The sequence below is a fragment of the Melanotaenia boesemani genome, chromosome 17, assembly GCF_017639745.1.
Source record: "Melanotaenia boesemani isolate fMelBoe1 chromosome 17, fMelBoe1.pri, whole genome shotgun sequence".
Taxonomy (NCBI): Eukaryota; Metazoa; Chordata; class Actinopteri; order Atheriniformes; family Melanotaeniidae; genus Melanotaenia; species Melanotaenia boesemani.
In genome coordinates this window covers 4,931,391-4,952,210 of record NC_055698.1, presented here as the reverse complement: position 1 = coordinate 4,952,210, position 20,820 = coordinate 4,931,391, and the positions used below count along the sequence as shown (strand labels likewise).

The following is a 20,820-nucleotide window of genomic DNA, read 5'->3' as shown; positions in this document are numbered from 1 at the left end:
ACAAAGGTGGTCCCACTAAATACTGACTTCTTTTGGTTTTGTCCTATACTGTACATCAGAGCCACAATCCTGCAGGTTTTCCATGCATCCCTGCACCAACACACCTGACTCAAATTAAATGGATCCCTATAAGGATCTGCACAATGACTCATTAGTTTAAGTCAGGCGTGTCGGTGCAGAGATGCATGGAAAACCTGCAGGATTGTGACTCTTGAGGACCAACACTGGCCACCCCTGCTGTACATGCTTATAAGTTTACACATATTTTATGAATCTAAGTAGCTTTTCTTCTTGCTTAAATGTAAAGAAATGAGGTTTGAGGCTTTCCTTAATGAAGGATTGTGTTTTTAGGCTGTAATGGCCTTTTTTTTTTTTATGTTGTCGGAGGCGCTTCCATACCTTGGTGTCGCCTCCAGACGTTTGCACAGTACTTTAATATATATCTATTTCTGCAAATGATGTATTTTTTAACCATTATTTCTCCAGGTAATCCCACTGAGACACAGTCTCTGCTGTAGGGAGACCTGTTTACATAACATGCATGTCTTTGGATGTCTAGACCAAGTCTGTTACTCTAAAATATCCTGTACTGTCTGCAGTATATCGACATTTAATGAGAGAATGCTGCCAGAATGAAAAGAAGATTGCCATTTCTTCATGCTGACATAGATTTATTTCATCATTTTATTTTTCCACATTTGCTGCTAGATTGGATCTCATGGGAATGCCATTGGATTTAAGGCGAATCTGTACTGTGGGATCATTTTCACCAACATCTGACCTGTTCATTGCATCACTGTTAAGATTATTAGCCAGTAGAAATGAAAATGTTCTGTATATCCCTAAAACAAAGCAGTAACCAGAAGCCTTGCAGTGGCTTTAACCTGTGAAATCCACAGGTTTGATGTTCATAAGTATACAGCAGTGGCTCTCAAACTTTTTACTGTGCCCCCCTTTGGAGGAATAAATATTTCTTCTTCTTCTTCTTTTATATTTTTAGCAGTTGGCAAAAATGAACTGGTGCACTACTGCCATCCAGTGGTCTGGAGTGTTTCCAAGAGCCCAAAGTTGTCAAAACATTAGTTTGTCTGCTTTCCTAATCCCGTGCGCCCCACCCTGTGCCCCACACCCCAGTTTGAGAACCACTGATATAAAGTGTGACTTTTCTGCACCTGTAAGTGGTACAAAGTTGTTTTTGTGTACTGAGCTGTGAACGTATTAGACTGAATAAAGTTTTTGAAAAACCATCGAATATCAGCAGGGCAGAGTATCACTACTGATTTCCTGAATTGATTTGATTGACAACACCCTGATTAGATTTGATATCGATTTATAGATTTTTATGTAACACCAGTTTTTCTTGAATATTAACGATGTTCTCAGGTAACTTTTTTGGAAACAATGAGCCTGTTTACATGACCCTCAAAATCAGATACTTCAGTCTGATGCATCTAGAAGCACTTCTGAAATAGCATCTTCTAAAGATTGTTGGCTACATTTAGCCAGTCCTTTATCGGATTTATTTTGGACTACATACGTACTTGGTGATGTCACTTCCTGTTATTTTCTAAACATTTGGTTTTGAACATGGCGGCGCGCGCTGTCTTAGCGTTAGCTTCTAATGTGAGCAGTAATAAGCTCTCAGAGTTTACAGGTGAATGTAATCCAATAGTAAAAAACATCATTGTCACAGCTGTGACCATTGTCCACCAAAAACATTTATCTCCTTTTTTTATGAGATTTCTGATAGTGTTGGGAAAGTTCAACTTCTAGATGAACTAGTTCAAAGTTCAGTTCACACATTTTAAAAAGAATTAGTTCAGTTCATAGTTCACAATTCATATTTTTGAACTAAGTTCACAGTTCTAAAAATGAACTAGTTCATAGATGTTTTTCCCCCAATACGTTTCTCTGAGCTATTACCGTCAGAATACGGCATTTTCCTATTGTTGCCATTCATTCAGTCCACGCTCGTAACCAGCTGCAGCTTTCACTCCTACAGTATAAAAACATGAGGAAAAACTTGCTTGAATGATCTTTTTTAATGAGGACTTATTAAACTATCTGAGGTAGGAAGCAGGCTGAGGTAGGAAACAAAGGATGTTCCTCAAAGTGCAAAACATTTAAATATTATTTATCTTTTTATTAAGTCACTTTTCAGTTTGTTGTGAAAGTATTTTTTCTGACTTGTTTGTCTAAAGAAAAGTTCTAGAACTTGGGTCATAGGAGTGCAAAATTCAGACCAAATGAATAAGTAAAAGAACAAAAGAAAGACATGCAGACCATTTGTCTGCATTAGTCAGGTTTCTGAAAGCTGAGGGTTCCTCTTTCCTCAAAGGCTGCAGGTCTCTGACAATATACTGCAGAAGGTATATTGGCGGGCAAAGTTCACACTAAAAGGCAAGATTTTCTCTCTCCTGGATCATCACTGGCCTTTTCAGATATTTATTTTAAGTGATCATACGAAGATGCTGTAGTGATCGTTGAGGCAGAGGTGGAGCTGCTGCCTTCACTGGATTTTGCCTCCATGTTTTGAAGTTTGATGACGCATGTGCGGTGCGGCTCTGTGGTGGCTGGCGTTGCCAGATTTGGTGTTTTTCACCTACATATTGTGAAAGAAATTTTGCTGCTCGACCAAATCCAAGAGAGATTCTGGACCGACAAAGAGTCTTGTTTCCCATCAGGAGAAAATCCATCGCTGAAGTCCCTAGTCTGTGGTTCAGGATCTCCATCTCAGATATTCCATTTACGGCTCGTAGCCAGTCTTAAGTGGTTAGTTAGTCGGTGGTTCTGATCTGCATCATGTTTTAGTAATAGCCTTTTTGCAAACTGCTAATAATATTTTTAATAAATATCTTTAATTTTTAGCTACATTATCTCCCATACAACCACAATACATCACCCAACATGTAGGGATTGCATAGCCTGATATCTCAACAGTTACCAGCATGGCCAGAAGACTGATTTACGTTAACATCTCCACTTTCTCTCAGCAGGGCTGGACTCTGGATGCATATCCAGCTGGGATTTTAGGAGTCAGGAAAAATGGAATGATATTTTTCCAGCAGTGTTGCCTCCAGATTCTTGAGGAAGGGGTTGGATGTTGTGTGAGACAGGAATTCCTCGCTCTTTCTCCAATTTCTGTGTCACATCTACATGTTATGGGCTCTCCCACCCATTTAATGTCCGTAGAGGGAAGATATAGCTCTGTACTTTTTAGAGTGATATAGTCCAGCATTTTTACACAATCATCATCATTAGGATCAGTGTGACTCTCTCCTGGAGGTAGCGAACGTGGTTCTGATTAGTCAAATCAAACTCCTTTAGTTCTTGAAACTGTTAAAACATCCATCCTTTGTACACACCCAGCTGTTACACCTTCATTAATCCACTGCTTATAGTTAAGTTAAGTTCTGTGTATTATTTATTATTATTATTAACAGTTAACATGACTCTGGTCATGGCTCTGACCTTTCTCCTTCATCATCTTCCTCATCATCCTCCTTGCTGCTTGACGGCTTCATCCAGGCCAGCAGAGAGCTGCTTCCCTGAGCTTCCTGGTGCAGCTCCTTTTCTCTTTTCTAGGCATGCTGCAGCCAAGGCCAACAGTGTTACAGGCTGCTTAGAATAATACTGTTTGGAATAAAGAAAAAAATGTTTTTTTTTCAAATTATTTCAATCTGCGACAAAAGAGATGAACAACTGGAGAACCACCTTTGTCATGGAAGAAAAAGTCACGTTTGTAGCTACAACTTAGCCTAACATTTGGCAAGTTACCACTGATTATGGCTACTGCCAAGCTCGTTAAGCAGACAGTCGGCCAATTTAGACTCAGCCGGCAGTAGAAGATTCCTGTGGACCACACGGACTGGTCCTTTTCCATTTTCTGGCTTAATTTCATATACTGGGCTGTCCTTATATTTTTTTTTTGTGTCACCACAAACACTTGGTCCTCCCAGAATGACCTCAGTTTCCCTGGCCCTCCTTTTTTCATTTAGATTTCTGACCAGTACTCTGCATCCTGGGTCCAACTCTGCACCATGGGCTTTCCTGTCATAGAGTGTTCTCCCTCGCCTGCTCTCTTTGCATGCTGTGTTTGTAAGGCGAGTTTGTAAGCATCACTCATGCGAGCCTTCCACCTTTCAGCATAATTTCTGTGTGACAGACTTTGGTCTTTAACCGTGGTGTCAAACATGAGGTCGATGGGGAGTCTGGGATTTCTCCCAAACAACAGAAAGTGGGGTGCATATCTGGTTGCTTCACTGTGTGTACAGTTATAAGCGTGGACCACTTTTGCCAGTGATGTCTTCCAGTCTGCCTTAGCTGTCTCTGGGAGGTTTCGGAGCATTGCCAGCAAAGTTCTATTAAACCGCTCCACCTGTCCATTTCCCTGGGGGTGGTACGGCGTGGTTCTGGACCCTTTTACTCCACTGTATTCTTCCAGCTTGGCGAACAACTTGTTCTCAAACTCCCTACCTTGGTCATGGTGGAGTCGTGTGGGAAAGCCGAACCTCAAGACAAAATCCCCAAACATTTTCTCAGCAGGTGATTTGGCACTTTTGTCTCTGCAGGGGTAAGCCTGGGCGAACTGCGTGAAGTGGTCCATCACGACTAGGATATTTTCGTATCCTCCCTTACATTTTTTTAAATGCAAAAAATCTATAGAGACCAGTTCAAATGGGTAAGTGGTGATGATGTTTGTGAGGGGTGCTCTCGTAGGTCTATTAGGGCGTTTCTTTTGTTATGTAGTGCTCAATATCTTTCTGCATGTGAGGCCAATAGAAGCGGTCCCTGATGAGGGTCAAAACTCTCTCAACCCCTAAATGACCCATGTCTTCATGCAGTTTTTTGTAAACAAGCTTGTGAAACTTCTTTGGCAGGAGGAGCTGTGACCAGTTAAATGTTTTTCTAAACAGTAAACCTTTGTCGTCCAAGTGCAGTTTCTGTTTTTCTCTTGCTAGCACCGCTACCCCCTTGTTGAAGGTCTGTTTCCTACCTTTTGGCCAGTAGTTCCTGGTGATACACTTGAGCACTTCACCAATTATAGGGTCCTCCTGTTGGGCCTGTCTTAAATCAGCTTTTGGAATCTGCCCCACTGATAACTCAATTTCCTTTTGTATTTCTGCTACTGCTGTTGCGATGGTCAGAGGACACAGCCTTGGCTAACCTTTTTGCAGCTGAACACCCAGAGCCTCAGTCACACTGTTCATTCCCTCAGGTGTCACAGCTTCTGTACAGGTCTGGATGAACTGATCCATATCTAGAGGCATGCGTGAAAGGCCATCGGCATCTCTGTTAGCTCTGCCCGGTCGATACTTAATGGTGAACTGGAAATCTGCAAGTTCAGCTACCCATCGGTGGGTTGTAGCATTGAGTTTTGCAGTTGTGAGCACGTATGTGAGATATTATTGTCAGTGTAGACAATAAACGGAGGTGAGTAATAAAGGTAATCCCCGAACCTCTCACATATGGCCCACTTCAGGGCAAGAAACTCCAGCTTGCCTGAATGGAGGTGGTAATTCTTTTCAGGAACAGTCAGCGATCTAGACCCATAAGCAATCATCACCAATTTTCCGCTCTGCCTCTGATATAACACCGCCCCAAGTCCTTCCTGTGACGCATCACAGTGAAGGATGAAAGGTTGCTCAAAATCAGGATACCCCAGAACTGGAGGCTGAGTGAGGAAGTCGACCAACTGACCAATCACCTGTCTGTGTTCAGCTGACCACACCACTGGGAAAGATGGGTAACTGCCCCCCTTTGGATTGTGTCCTTGGGTCATGTTTCCTTTTTGTGTCTGTCTTTTTTCCAGTGTTTCCTCTAGACAGGAGGTCATACAGCGGTTTGGCTATCTTTGAGAAATCTGGAATGTAGTTGTGGTAGTAAGAAATTAAACCCAACAACTTTCTCACTTCTCCAATGGTGGTGGGGTTTTTTTGTTTTAAAGCTTGAACTGGGGCGATGTCAGCAAGGTCCATGGTATGACCATCTGGAGTCACCAGCCTCCCCAGGAACCTCATCTGGGTTTTAAAAAGCTCACATTTTCTGGGTGTCAGCTTAACCCCATGGCTCTCATAGCGCTGCAGGACCTTTCTCAGATCCAGAAGTGGTCCTCAAAACTCTGAGAGTGAACAAGATTGTCATCCAAGTAGGGTAAGCATACATCATCTCTCAGTCCAGTCAGGCATTCTTCCATTGACCTCTGAAACTCGGCAGGGGCGGATGTGAAACCAAAAGGGATTCTTACCCACTCATACAGTCCCCATGGTGTAATAAATGCAGTGAGAGGACGGCTTGATTCCTCCAGTAAGCCTGATGGTACGTCTTCCCTTGGTCTAGGACGGAGAACCAGGAACTTCCTTTCAAGGTGTTGAGCATATCCTGTATGTGTGGAATGAGATGCCAGTCGGGGATGGATTTCATGTTTAGCTCCCTGTAGTCACAACACAAGCGAAGACTCCCATCCTTCTTCCTCACACAGTTAATAGGACTGGAGTAAGGCGATTTGGATTTTTTTATCCACCCTCTGTTCAACAAGTCTTCTAGGTACTCTTTTACCTCTTTATGTAGGGGTTTTGGGACTGACATGTAAGTTCTTCTTGAGTTGTAGGGATGGTATAGTGCCCACATCATATTCATCATGAGCAAAGGCTCTGCACTCTTCCCTTAACAGCTTTTTCACCTCTTGTTGCTTTGCTGGAGGGAGGTGGTCAAGAGGGACAGGAGGGTCCCAGAGATCATCATTGCTTGGGTTTGTTCTGTTATCTGGTTCTACTGTCAGATTCTTTTGTTGCGTCTGTGCTTGCTCAGTGGTAACTTTTGCATGGGCGGGGTAACTTGTCCTAACCCTCTGAGTTTGCCCCAGCACTGTTCTTGGAGGCAGAAAAATCTCATGAGCTGTATTGTTAGTAACTGGGAGGGTAACGCGGGACCATGTACCTTGCTGTAGCTCTACGATACCTTCCTGTACCTCCAAGCCCTCTGGCAGCTGCACTGGTGAGTTCGGCTCAAATAGAGCCTCTTGACATTCTGGGAGTGGACCTGCTGTCACACAGCACTTGACAACCCTTGTCTGGCCAGCAGGGATGCTCATGACTTTTCTCCCTGTCTTCACTGTACCCTCATCAATCCCCTCGTCTCCACCTTTCATCACTTTGAGGAAGACTTCGGCTTTCTTACAGTCTATGGAGAATGCCGCACTGATGGCCTCTGTCTCAACATGTGGTTGTTCAATTCCCTGGTCCAGCAGATGTTCAAGCACATTAAAGCCAATGATTGGCTCCTCTACCACCCGATCTTCCTGAGAAACAAGAACTGGAAGTAGTAAATCTAATGGTGCTGGCTTTGTTGTTGGTAGACTAAAGTGGACTTCAACCCACCCTGAGAAGGGAATTGTTGTCTGGTTTACTGCTCTTCCCTCCAGTACACCGGGTCCGATTATGTCTGTTAAATGTCTCACATTGGTGTGTGGAATGTTCTGTTGTCTCCATTTTTCATTTATGAGGCAAACCTGCGACCCAGTGTCCCACAACGCTCTTGCTTCTGTGCCATCTAGTAGACAGGAAATCATGCGTTTCTTCCCAACCAGGTTCATGAGCTGAGCCTTCCGTTTCGGGGAGAGGAGGCTAACAGTGACTGCACCATTCGGTTGGTCTTGGGTGTTCGCTTCCATTTTACCTTCCAGGTGTTTGATACTGTCAGTGATGAGTTTGTACGTGTCGTGTCTCTGTTCACCCTGGACAGGTGTGTGTTGGGATGACGTCACTGTGTTAGCCAACATACCAATTGGCTCTGACTTGTCTGTGGTTTTGCGTTGGGCTCTGCATCCTTTCGACAGATGACCACTCTCTCCACATTTAAAGCAATGATCACAATGCTCTCCCTTGTTTCTGTCCTGACAGTCTCTGCAGCCCCGTTTCCTTGCTGTCTGACGTGGTCTAGGCGTTCGGTGTGAATCCTGAATGGCCCCTTTAATTTCAGCTATTTCTCCCTTTAACTGACTGATGATCTCAAGAAGCTCTGTTTCTTTATGAGTAACTGCTGGTTGTGTTTTAGCCATTTTATTCTTTGCTGATGTGGAAAATGACTGTTCCTGTCCACCTACTGCACCAACTGTTGTTTCGTGGACTGGCTGTGGCTCAACCTTTACCTCCCTCACCCTCGGTTCTTTGCTGTTCTTCCTGAACTTTTGTTGTCTCTCCCACTCAAAGCTTGCTGCTTCATTGATCTTTGCTATCAGAATATCATCAGTGGTGGTAAGGTCATCTAGATAGCTTTTAATCTGATATTCTACATTGTCACTGATTAAACCTGTACCCACAGCTCGCAAGAACTTCTTTTGTACCAGTTCAGCACTGTACTGTTCATCTGCACCTGGTTCTTTGGATGATGCAAGGAGCCTCTCTTTTAGCTCTATCGCCCTGAACAGGAAGTTCTGTGGCGACTCATTATGCTCTTGGACAATATTTATCAGCCGATGACAAAGATCAGTAGAGCGGTCTTCCTTGTAATGTCCCCTCAGGATGGTGCGAAGCTGTGCGAGTGTGAGGTCTGTTTGATCTCTAACACGTCACGGAGGCTTAAACCAGGACTGATGGCTCTGATAACAGCGTCGATAATTTCAGCCTCACTGTGGTTTCTTCTCTGCCCTGTTTCAATTTGATGAATCCGATTTGAGTAAGAAAGTTTGTCTTTTTGGCCTCGTTCTCCAATTTGACCATTTATTCAGAATTCTCTGCAAATGGTCAGCTCAGGTAGTTGCATTGTTGGGGAAGCCGTCAAGTTGTAGCTTGGACGATGCCCTGGTCCATGGAAGGACATTTTTTGGGTAAGCTGTGCCATTTCTTCCTCTAACTTCCTGGTTGCGGTCTGAAAGCTGTAATGCTGCATACTGTTCATGAAGACTGGTTAACGCAACAGCATCTTGACTAACATTACCTTCATTGTCCTTTGAATCACCGCCTCTTTCTTTAATTTCTTTTGCAGTTGTAATTAATCTTTCCAGAAATGTATTTGCAATATCCTCATCTTCCTTTTCAATAACTGTTTCTACTGTTTCAATCAAGGCTCTGATCAGCACGTGCTTCTTTGTCCATTTTTCCGTGGGGATCTTAGCATGAACGCACACCTCCTGTAGTTGGTCAAACTTTAGCTGCAGGAGGACCTCACTCAGTTTATCCTGCAGTTTCTCCAACTCCATCTTTACTGTTGCACTACGATTTTGCGTCCTCAGCAGCACCTCTGATCCCACTTCTGACACCAAATTTTGTTGCACCGTTGAGAAGGATGATTCCACTCATGTGGGTTTTTATGGAGTCTTTAATGGAACAGTTCTGTAAACAGACATAGCATGTATTTATCACTCCTGTCAACAACTGGCCCTGACAGATTACCGTCTTGCCCTACTCACTTCAGGGGATACTCCCTCTGGTGGTGAGGTAGGGAAATCATGAATGTTCGTCAGCGCTGTCTTATGGGGATGGTAATACAGTTTTTGAAAAATAAAAATATGTTACAACAGGAACACAATTATATAACAACAAAATATATTTAAAAATATTTTGAAATTTTATTCCAAGTCCTTTCCGACCTGTTAGAGAAAATGTTCTAAATTCAGACCGACTCCAGAACTGAGCTCATTCCACAGCCACGGAATAAAGTTCTGTGATGATAAAATGCCTCCGTCTTTTCTCCAAACCCTGTTCGAAGAAACTACGCTTAAAGACTTTACAAGAGATCAAAATATTAAAATACCAACAAATTTTGGTCAGTTTTCTGCTCCCCCAAAAGCAAAGGAGATGCTATTTAAATAGTTCATAAAATAAATCCAACTAAAATGGCTTGTTTTGTTAGAGAAATGCAGATTTAATTTTACTCAGATTAAAAAAACGAGAACAAAGCAACGGAATGTTTGGTGAACATTTTTATTATGATTGGAAAGTTCTTTATTCTTAGATGTAGATATTTCAAAATTAAACCCACATTTAATGTTTGGCATAATGATTTTATGTTGTTTCTAAATTTCTGATTGGTCCAAAATAAACATGCAGTCAGGCTGTATGAACATGTTGACCTGATGGGATAGTAAGGACTTTATTTCTTGTCTTTAGTTATATACACGGCGGATTATCTTGTCTTGTTTGACAGAAGCTTTTTCCCTGCTCAGTCTGAGTAAACTATGTTGAGTGAAGGCTGATATATACACTAAGGCCCTATTTTTGTTTTGTATCTTATATATTTGCAATAAAAAGTGCGTTGTAATTAATAGCTTCCTGTGAGTGGTTTGGGATGGGGAGGGGTCTATGGCAGCACTGCTTGTCATTGGTCAGAATAAGAACAATACCTGTTTCCACATCAGTCTCCATAAGTCTCCAATAAGACCTGAAAAAGTTGCTGGGCTTAATGCTACGGCAGTTTTAAAGAAGAGTTGCAAGAAGGGTCTGAAAACTCGCTAAGCGTTATGTTGTATGATTACTGAATACGGGAGGAGACAGCAGTGGAACTACACCCTCGGAGGGTTAATGGGACTCTGGTGGAGTGGGGGGTGCAGGTTCCAGTACCTTGGTGTGCACATCATAGAGGATCTATCCTGGACTCTGCACATAGACAGCCAGGTGAAGAAGGTGAGGCAGCGTCACCTGAGGAAGTTCAGAGTCTCTCTGAGGATCGTGAGGATGTGGTGTGGTGTGGAGTGGTGGAGAGTGTTCTGGTAACACCACCCAGTGGTACGGGAACAGGACTGGTTGGGACTGGAGGGCCCTGCAGAGGGTGCTGAGGTCAGCAGAGCATACCATGGGTACAACCCGCCCCACCCTCCAGGACATGTTCATGAGGAGAACAGCAGCCAGAGCGAACTGGATCATGGAGACCCTCACCATCCTAACAACGGTGTGGTGGAGTGGCGGCGCTCTGGCCGGCGTCTAAGGCTCATGAAGGCGAACCCAGAGAGAATCAGGAGGAACTCCTCCCTCAGGCTGGAGGAACTGGGAACTCTACCCTGTAGTGACCCTGGCCAGCGTCCTAGCTTCTGCTGGAAACACTGTCATTTACTCATGTCCATTTTACAAGCTCTGCTACTTTTACACTGGACATATTCTGTATATACATGTAGTCAGTCTGTTAGCAGCACATCACTGTGGCTCAGCAGATTTCTATTTGCTGTCTTTTTAGTTTATTACCGTGTTGTTTTACTAGCGGGAAATGGCTGTGCACAGCCTCAGATGCATGTACGACTTCATTGCCATCTTGCATGTGACAAATAAACAGCTTGAAACTTGTTTTTCAGCTTCTGTCCTCTCCATCTGCTTGACATGCCTAAGTAAGGAGTTTCCCTCAGACCTTCCAGGGAGGAACCAGAAGCTTCTGCAGGAACTGGTACAAATCCGATCCATGGCTGGAGACTCACAAGGTTGGACGTATTCTGCCCGTTTTATATGATGTCAGAATGACCTAATATACACCATGACCTTTACAGGTAAACTTAATTAACTAGGTGGACCTAGTTACCACGGTAACTGGGCTGAACAGCTATCCTGGCTCCGTATCTACTCAGTGGGGTCCAGCAGGTAAACGCACCTGGGACTTCCTTCAGAGACAAACAGGCTGCACTCACCTGTAAACACAGAAGCAGACAAAGAGAAGCTTCTTGTTGTTTTATGTGTTGCGCTGGTGCTCTCTGAACTGAGGTAATACTGCCCTCATGTGGTCATTCTGGGTCCTGCAACACTGGTTATTCGAAACCTTTGACTCTGGAATAACCAGGCTGGGCTGATTGGAAAATCAGTGTTTAATCTCTAGGTGGATTTCTCAGTTATTCAGTGTTCACATAAAACTTTTTAAAGTATCTGTATAAAAAAAAAAAAAACTGTACCATTAATATGAAGAAATAATTGATAAACTTTACAATTAAAACAAGCCATGAGTAGTTTACAAAGTCAATCAGTGATCTATACATCTGTAGCCGGTTACTGACGTACCATAAAACAGCCAGGAAAATAAAAATATGTACATTTTCCTGCTTTGAATAATTCAATTATAAACACAGGATCATGAAAGATAATTAAGAAAGAAAAGGTGCCTTATTAGAGATAATCTAGTGATTTGGGTTTCCATGAGAATAATCAAATTGATCCAAAGAAATACAGTAAAATGCACATTTCAGAGAAACGCTGTAGGCTGAGTCAAACCAGCTTAACAAGTCTTTCACATTAGAACAGGCGTGTAGGTCCATGTGAGCGGGAGACCAGGTCCAGACTAGGTTAGCGGTACTGTCAGGGGGCCGGGGTGGGGCAGAAGATTTCACTCCTAACTTCCTTTTAGTCCAGGCTGTCTCGGTGAGAGGGCGTAGCTCCTCCAGCTTCGGCTCCAGCCGAAGCAGGTTAGCAGGTAGTAACGCCAGGTTCCAGTGTAAGTGCTTTACCAGTCGCTGTGAGCAGCTAAGGCCGATGAAACCTGGAGGAGAGAGGCCGTTAAAAACAATTCTGTTTACATGAGGTGTTACCGAGCTGGGTTTAGGCCTCACCGGGTGTAGATCCTGCTGTCCTCATGAACCTCCATCTCCGAACTTTTGAATTCATTCAGCTCCTTACGGATGGCCGCCTGAGAGGAAGAAGATTGTTTTAAATATGATGTTCATCAGAAATATTCTTCCTTTTACTATCAAACATAGTCCTGAGTTCTACTGCTGGTTTTCTACCATCAGGTTAAAGTGATCGCCATCATTCAGGATGTTTTTCTGACCACATTTCTTCCTGGAAGACGACGGTTCCCCACCATCCTTCCGGTTTTAATGATGGTTGGACGGTTCTGAACCCAGTTTAGTAGTTTCTGCTTCTCCTTAGATGTTTTCTCTGCTTGATGCCGATGATCTGACCCTTTTGGACCAGACTAGCATCTTCTCCATGACCACGGACTGTCCTCTCCCCCTTTCTTTTCACCATCTACACATCTGACTTCAGCTACTGCACAGAGACCTGCCACCTTCAGAAGTTTTCTGATGACTGCTGGAGTTGCACGTATCAGGGGAGGAGATGAGGTGGAATATCGAGCTTCTGTAGACTTCTTTGTCACATGGTGTGAGCAGAATCATCTGCAGCTTAATGTGACAAAGACTAAGGAACTGATTGTGGATTTTAGGAGGTCCAAAACACCAGCAACACCCGTTTTAATACAGGGCATCAATGTGGAAGTGGTGAAGGATTACAGATACCTTGGAGTGCATATGGACAATAAACTGGACTGGGTTAAGAACACTGCTGCACTTTACAAGAAGGGCCAGAGCCGTCTCTATATTAACATCTGCCAAACATCGCTTAGGATGTTTTATGAGTCTGTTGTGGCCGGTGCTATCCTCTATGCTGCTGCATGCTGAGGCAGCAGGCTGAGGGCTGCAGACACAAACAAACTGAACAAGCTGATCTGCAAAGCCAGTAACGTGGTGAGTATGGAGCTGGACCTCCCACCCGCTTAACAACCTGCTGATCAGCCACTGGAGTACGTTCAGTGAGAGACTGATACCACCTGAATGCTCCACTGAACCAGACAGGAAATCATTCCTACCTGTGGCCATCACACTGTACAACTCCTCCATACAGCAACAACGTCCACTATTATTCATTTACGTTCTACATTTACATTTACTGTCTATCATACTGATAATACTGTACATAGTACTCACTGGCAGGATTGATCCTGTATCTGTTTATATAGATATTGTTACTAATCTGTCATTTTTCATATTGTGATTTTTATCTTTGAATTACCCTTTTATTTGGTATGGATCATCATCATGTCCAGGTCTAAATAGAGGTCTCTTAGCAACATAGTAGTGATATTGATCTTTTTATGATGAAAATGTGATGAATAATGCTGTTATCATGGATCATTGTGGATTTGCCAGAGAGTCTCTGAATCAAACTACATTTAGTGGCTGGATTGTAAACCTCCTGGACGGGATAGAAATGCCTGGAAAACTTCTGTAGATCAGCTAAAGCGTAACTATCCATCACAGTTTACCCCACAGAGCTACACACTACCGCTCCTGAAATGCTGATGATAGAAGAGATCTGGAGGTCTAAGGGTTAGGTGTTGGCCCCCCCTCCTTCTGAAGCAGCCCTGTTACAGCTGATGGAACTGGGTGTGTGGGGTCACCTTGTCAGCAGGAGTGAGCTTGGTCCAGGGTTTGTCCGCTCTCCGGTCGTAGTCCTCGGCGTGGGTGCTCTCCACATACTCGTGGAAGCGGAGGATCTTCCTGGCCTGCAGCTCGGCCACCGTGGGTCTTTGAGACAACTGAGGGGAACAGCAGCAGAGGCCTGGTCAGCTTCACCGTAACTACAACCACAGGATGTAGGACAGACCGCTGCTTCCTTACCTTTCTGGTGAGCCTCCGTTTAATCTCGCTTCTCTCCAGCCGCCGGTCCACTTCATTCTTGGCTGTGGGAGGAAAACCACATTCCATGTGAGGCCAGTCAGATAAGGTTGCACCTGAGCTGCCGTGAGAGGAGGTCCAGACTCTCACTGATCCTGGATCAGCACTAGCTCTGGATCCGGCTATTAATTCAGTCTGAACCCATGATGATGAAGATGATGAGGAGTCAGCAGTTTTCTTTTTCAGTAACCTGAGTTAAAGGTTTGAGCTGAGACAGACAGAAATATTCCAGACCTCCTGTCTGCGCCTGAATGTTTCACTAAAATATATCTGTCTTCGCAAATCCGCTGGAAATTTTAATTCCAGCCAGAGGATCGTGGAAGTCCAGTCTCAGTCCAACCTCCTGCTTTAGAGCAGCATACAGTTACAGGAAAGAGAAGTTTCTCTTTTCTCATCTTTTTTCAGCTCAGAGTAAAACACGCGAACACCTCCTCAGAGTTTAACAGCTGCAGTGACTCAGCGTTTTTAGACCTTATTCTTCATCATCATGGCTTACTTCCATGCGATCTCAGACCAACACAATGAGAAAATAACATAATATGGCGTCTGAATGCTGATGATGCTCTTCTGTTTATTATAAGCACCGTGTAACACAGGAGGGCACGCTGGCGCCTTCAGAGACCAGGAAAAAATAGCATACATAGGACTTTCACAGCTCAACCCAACATCAGAGGTCTCTGCAGCAGGCATGGAGAGACGCACCGATCTGAATGGGTGGTCTGAGGCAGATGTTTGCGATGAGACTGCACCGGTAGCTACAGTGTGCATCGGAGACAGCTAAATACGTAATGTCTCTTTCTAAGCATGTCCGCATCAGGAAAACGCATGGTTACATCCATTATTACACAGTTTATCTCCTCTGCACCCGTGTTAACGAGGCGGCTTGAACGCATCATCACTATCTTCTGCCGTTTTGTTATTGAAATACAAAGCCAAGGAGGAGATACATAGAGGGGCTGCACAATAAATTTAACAATAAATAAATTTAAAAATCGCGATCTCGATTCACACATACACATGATCTCATTTCTACGCACAGCGATTCTGAAACATTTTAGATCACGAGCTGTATCACAAAAAAACGCTCCTAATTTCTTCCTGGATTTTTTTAAGGGTCCCCAAATGCATCACTGTTGTTGCCTCCTCTCTCAACCAATGGTAAAGCGCCGTTACAACATGCGATTCAGTGGAGGAAGCCGCCTGCAGGTCAGTGTTTGGAAAGAGTGAGTGAAAGCGGAGGGAATTCTGCGGGAAGCAGGTTTAAATGCAAAGCGACGAAAACCCAAGCGGTAGTGGCGACAGTCCCCCCGTCACCTGAACCTAACACGTACCCAAAAAATGTTCTCATTCAGCAGCGGTGTGGAAGTTTTTGGATTTAAGCCAGATGATGAGAAACAAAGCGAGTTGCATAGTTAAGTTTTTTTTTTACGCTGGTTGCAGCACCTCAAGGCAACACCACAAATCTCTACAATCACATTAATGCGTACAAAACAAGAAATAAAGACAGATGTCAATAACTGGACTAAACCTTATTAATTATATATATATATATATATATATATATATATATATATATATATATATATATATATATATATATATATATATATACATATATATATATATAAATAATGTGTATGTGTCTGTGTATTATATTTATATATGTAATATATACCTATAGAAAAGTGACGTTCAGTGCAGTTTAACTTTTTGCATTTTTTTTCTTGCTATAACGCCGTTTGATTTTTCAAATGAGGAAATCTGTAGAAAATGTTTTCAATTTAAAAATGACTCAGCTAAAAAAGTGCATATAGAGCCATAAGAAAAGATTTTTTATTTAATGATTAATGTTGTTTTAAAGGCTCCGTTAGTTCCAGGTTCAATGTGTGCAAAAAGGTCATTTTAAAAAGGTTTTTAATTTATAGTGAACCAGTCCGGATCTCAACTTCTTACATTTTTTTTTGAGAATCGTGATCTCAATTCTGAGCAAAAAAGTCGTGATTCACACTTTTTCTGAATCGTGCAGCCCTAATATGCAGCGTAGGTAGGTTTTATAAACACTGCAAAATTCCAGACGGAGAACATAATTATTTAGGACCCGAGAAAAGGACTGCTGGTGAATGGTCCATGGGTTTTTATTTTCTTTTTTCATTTAATTAAGAGACCAAAAATAGCTAGCCTAAATAAATGTATAAGTCGAGAATGAGACTGAAAACAAATGGAAAAAAAAAACATTGTTAATGATTTAGTGTTTATTAGGAATAAAACTGTCTGGACCAGATTGAATTGGATTCATGTTTTTTTTTTTTTTTTTTTTTATAGAAAACAATTAAATAACAAATCCATCCAAAGAGAGAGGACTGAATAATTATGTTACTGAGAAACCAGATGTGGGCTTGTACGTTTGGTGAACCATATTCATGGTGAAAACGTTCAGGGTGTGTCACCATGGAACACACCACGGCATTATCTGACCGTCCTCGCCCTGTTAATAAAAGACCTCCCTGGTGAACCTAAACATGACCTCTGACTGGTGTCAGCGCTGAACAACCACAGATGAATCCAGCTAAGTGGAAGTTTGTCATGAAGTCTGCAGATTTTTACTGATTAATGAAGCTTCTTGGAACATAAAGCAATAAAGGAATGAAGGATGGAGAGAGAGACAGAGGGAGACGCTCACCTTGAAGGATGTTTCTCTGCTCCAGCTCCTCTGCTGTTGGTCTCTGACTCAGCCGCCTGGAAACAGATTTCTATTTATCCACCAGCTCACAAACAACCTTAATTCAACTGCATCGTGTCCTGAATCTCTACTAGAAGAACTAGAAGTAGAGGTGACCCAGGACCTATTTCCTAACCCAGGATGTATTTGCGTCGAGTGATGTGAACATGAAGCAGGTAACTCACCGTGTAAGGGTGGTACCGATCTTGTTCCTCACAGCCAACCACTGCTCCTTGTTGTTCCAGCTCATACCGTCCTGGTTTTCCTGAGCATCCCGCTCCTGTCTCTCCAACTTCAGAGCCAACGTGTCTTTCCTATTCACACGGCTCGCCAGCCCACCTGTTCAACACATCACCTTAACGTTAGAGGAACAGATCTAATTTTGGATCGAAGGTGTGTGATGTTCGAGCTGCTAACTAAACTCCATTAATACAGAAAGGTTATAAAACACTTCAGTCTACAGTCCGATGAGGAGAACAGCCTTTTCTCTTCCTCCCATTTGTTATAATCAATAGGTTACATTCAACAAACTTTTAGGAAGTTTAACAAGTACAGGTACTAACTCACTAACAATAAATATATAAACATTTATTTCTAGATTTAAATACATAAAGAGGAAAAAATATGTGTAATACTGAGCATAATGACTACTATGAATAATATTAATTATAAAGTTTACTATACCTACAATAATAAAAGTTTAATAATTATCTAATTGTAAAAATAATTGTATAAATATATAATGTCATTAATTCTGTCATATAAACATTACTATGACTGTTACTACTACTACCTACAATAAGTATGATAGATCAGATATTATATTTATTACTTGCTTCCAGGTTTGGTTTTTATTTTTTTATTAAATTTTATTAAATTAGCATAAATGGAACTAACTTGGAGGCCCTTCCTCATCATCATCATCATCCTCCTCCTCTTTGTCGTCTCGGTACAGGATGGGGCCGTCTGAGTCCGAATCCTCTTCGGGGCCCCCTCCCTCAGGGATGACGCTCACTCTGGGGTCCTCCACCAGCCCTGTCCTGCTGCGGGGCTCCAGGTTCGGCTGGCGGGGAGCCCTCATAGGGTTGAGCTTCCTCAGCTCCTCCTCCATGTCGAAGTCGTCATCCTCGGGCCTGTCGAGAGAGAAGGAGCTGAGCGGTGGTTTGTGTTTGGGCTGAAGAAAAGCTGGGACCCTGAGCTGACAGAAAAACCTGGTCTGGATCTGCTGATGGAAGTTGAGGAGCAGCAGACTCACCACAGGTCAACCCTGCATGGAGCTAAAACCCTGAAGCACATTAAGCCTCATCACGCAGCAGAGCCTAACCTTACATTTCCATACAATCTAAAATAGAATAATAGCTCTTATTAACCACTAGGGGGCAGTATTCAGCTGCAAAACAACGCAAAGACTTCAGTTCAGCTGAAAAATCAAGCTTTAGAAAGCCTGACAGGACCAGTGTTCCAGCTGCTTTCTGCATCTTTTCATTAATTAGTTTTCAATTTATTGATCAAGATGTATTAAAAACTTTGGTCCAGATGGATGGCGGTCTGGATGGATGGTGGATGTCCACCATGTCCCAGCAAGGCTGCTACATCAGCAGGTGGAGGTGGAGTGATGTTTTGGGCTGGAATAATAGGGAGTGACATGGTAGGACCCTTTATGGTGGTCTCTGATAAAGCAGTCCAGCTTCTAACGGATCATTTCTTGCCTTGGTATAAAAGGAAGAAGTTTTCCTTTTGCAGTAAAGACGACGCTTTTATTCTCAGTTTATTTAATATCTCTGGGGTCCATTTTTAAAAAACGTGTCATTTCATTGTTATGCAGACGACATCCAGATTTATCTGCCTCTAAAACCTGCTGGAGGTGGATGCATAGAGAAGCTACAGAAATGCTTGCAGGATGTGAAAACATGCATGGAGATGAACTTCCTCTGCATAAATAAGATAAACCAGAGGTTGTTACTGTTGGGAAAACTGACCTGCTGGCAGGATGCAGCAGTGCTGTTGGCTCTCTGGACTCATTTAACTTCCCTTATATTAAAAATCTTGGGGTTGTTTGTGATTTTAACCGGTTGTTCAAAGCAAAATAGGATTGGATCACCCTGATCCAGAATCCTGTTTTTCAGGATCACCAAATCTGAATTTCCAGCACGTACATCAATGTGGGCTTCCAGCAATGTGAAGAACAGCAGGTAGAAGAGCCGGGATGGGGTCACGTCAAGTGATTTTTATTGTGAGACAACACAGACACCATAAACATCCACTTCTACTTAGGACTGTATGACACCTCATCGGAGCCACAACATTTAAACTAGTACATGTCCACCTACATTGTGGATAGTGTGAAACGTCTTAAAAGGCTCCACGTCTACATGTTACCACACTAAAGACTGTTCAGGGTTCCTCATCTGAAGAGCGGAGGCACAGCATCAACATCCAACTTGTGAGCGACGCTGACCTCCCCATCACAAACTGCCGGGGTGTGTTCATGATGCCCGTACCGAGGGAGAGCGCCTTGTACAGAGAGCTCCAAACCAACCCACCGGATGGTATCATGTTAGGAGACAGCTCCAATCCATTCCTACCGTGGCTGATGACGCCCTTGCTGCAGCCACACCAGCCCAGGCACTTCAACACTGCTCATAGAGGAACGAGACGAGCAACCCAGCGTTTAAATGGAGTTCTGGAAAGACGGTTTGCACGCCAGACGTACTTGTGAGGGGAACCACAGGGGGCATGTAACATCATACGTGCACGTATTCTCCTGCATAACATTGCTACCAGGCGGACTGTCCCTCTCTGTGACCACGCTGATGACGCACCTGAACCCTGTGTGGAGGCCCAACCTCTGGCTTTCTGTCAGAATGAGGGACGGACGGGACGTGTAGTGAGGGATGCATCATTAGACATTATTTCAGACAGGTTCTTTTCTGATTATACAGCGATGAACAACAGGAAAATTGAATATTTTATGTGCGTTTGTTATAGAATTTATTTGGGTGTATTTCATGGGGACAAGATGTTTTGCTGCTGAAAGGCTTCATGGGTAGCCTACGTCTATTTTAACCACTTTATCCCTGTAACGGTTACACAAGTCAGGTGCAAAATATAAATATAAGCATATGAACCGAAAAAAAGTTCTATTATTTGATCAGCTGTTAGGTTGTACCACATGTTCTTCCTGGTATCCGCCTTGTAATCCTACCCTCTGTTGGGATCAGGATAATTCTGACTTTTTGGATCAGAGTTATCCGGATCCTACTCAGAAGTTTTGAACAACCCAAACTGAGTGTTTTATCCAGATAACAACCAGGATTGGATTACGTAATCCAAGCCGATTTCAGAATCCAGATTTTCCTTTTGAACAACCCATTTTCAAGATTTGATCCTATCTGATAAACAAAATCCGATTGGATTACATTTGAACCGGGCCCTGAGGCTTATTAGTAAAGTCGAGCCTTATCTTCCTCGTGATGCCCTAGAAAGGCTCAACCACACTTTTCTCTTTTCTAGACTGGACTACTGCCACTCCCTTTATTCTGGGATGGACCAGTCTCTCCTCCGTCTACAGCTGGTCCAGAACTGAGCTGCCGGCCTATTAACGAGGACCAGACGGTGGGACAACATTCCTACTGCGCTCCCTTCACTGGCTGCTCTCTTTTTTTTAAATTTTACT

General features: G+C 43.1%; 1 protein-coding gene across 4 annotated transcripts in view; it reads right to left on the bottom strand.

Annotated features, from left to right (window-relative positions):
* Positions 1–11,767: 11,767 nt before the first annotated feature.
* The window catches only part of phactr4a (phosphatase and actin regulator 4a), a 30,266-nt gene continuing 21,213 nt past the window's right edge, over positions 11,768–20,820 (bottom strand). For all 4 annotated transcript variants that reach the window (XM_042011518.1, XM_042011517.1, XM_042011515.1 and 1 more), the window contains 7 exons: positions 18,042–18,277; positions 17,330–17,483; positions 17,106–17,161; positions 14,369–14,430; positions 14,149–14,286; positions 12,521–12,597; positions 11,768–12,450 (listed from right to left, as the gene is read on the bottom strand). In XM_042011518.1, the coding sequence (XP_041867452.1) occupies positions 12,435–12,450; positions 12,521–12,597; positions 14,149–14,286; positions 14,369–14,430; positions 17,106–17,161; positions 17,330–17,483; positions 18,042–18,277 (739 nt within the window). In that variant the 3' untranslated portion in view covers positions 11,768–12,434. The remainder of the gene's footprint in view (positions 12,451–12,520; positions 12,598–14,148; positions 14,287–14,368; positions 14,431–17,105; positions 17,162–17,329; positions 17,484–18,041; positions 18,278–20,820) is intronic.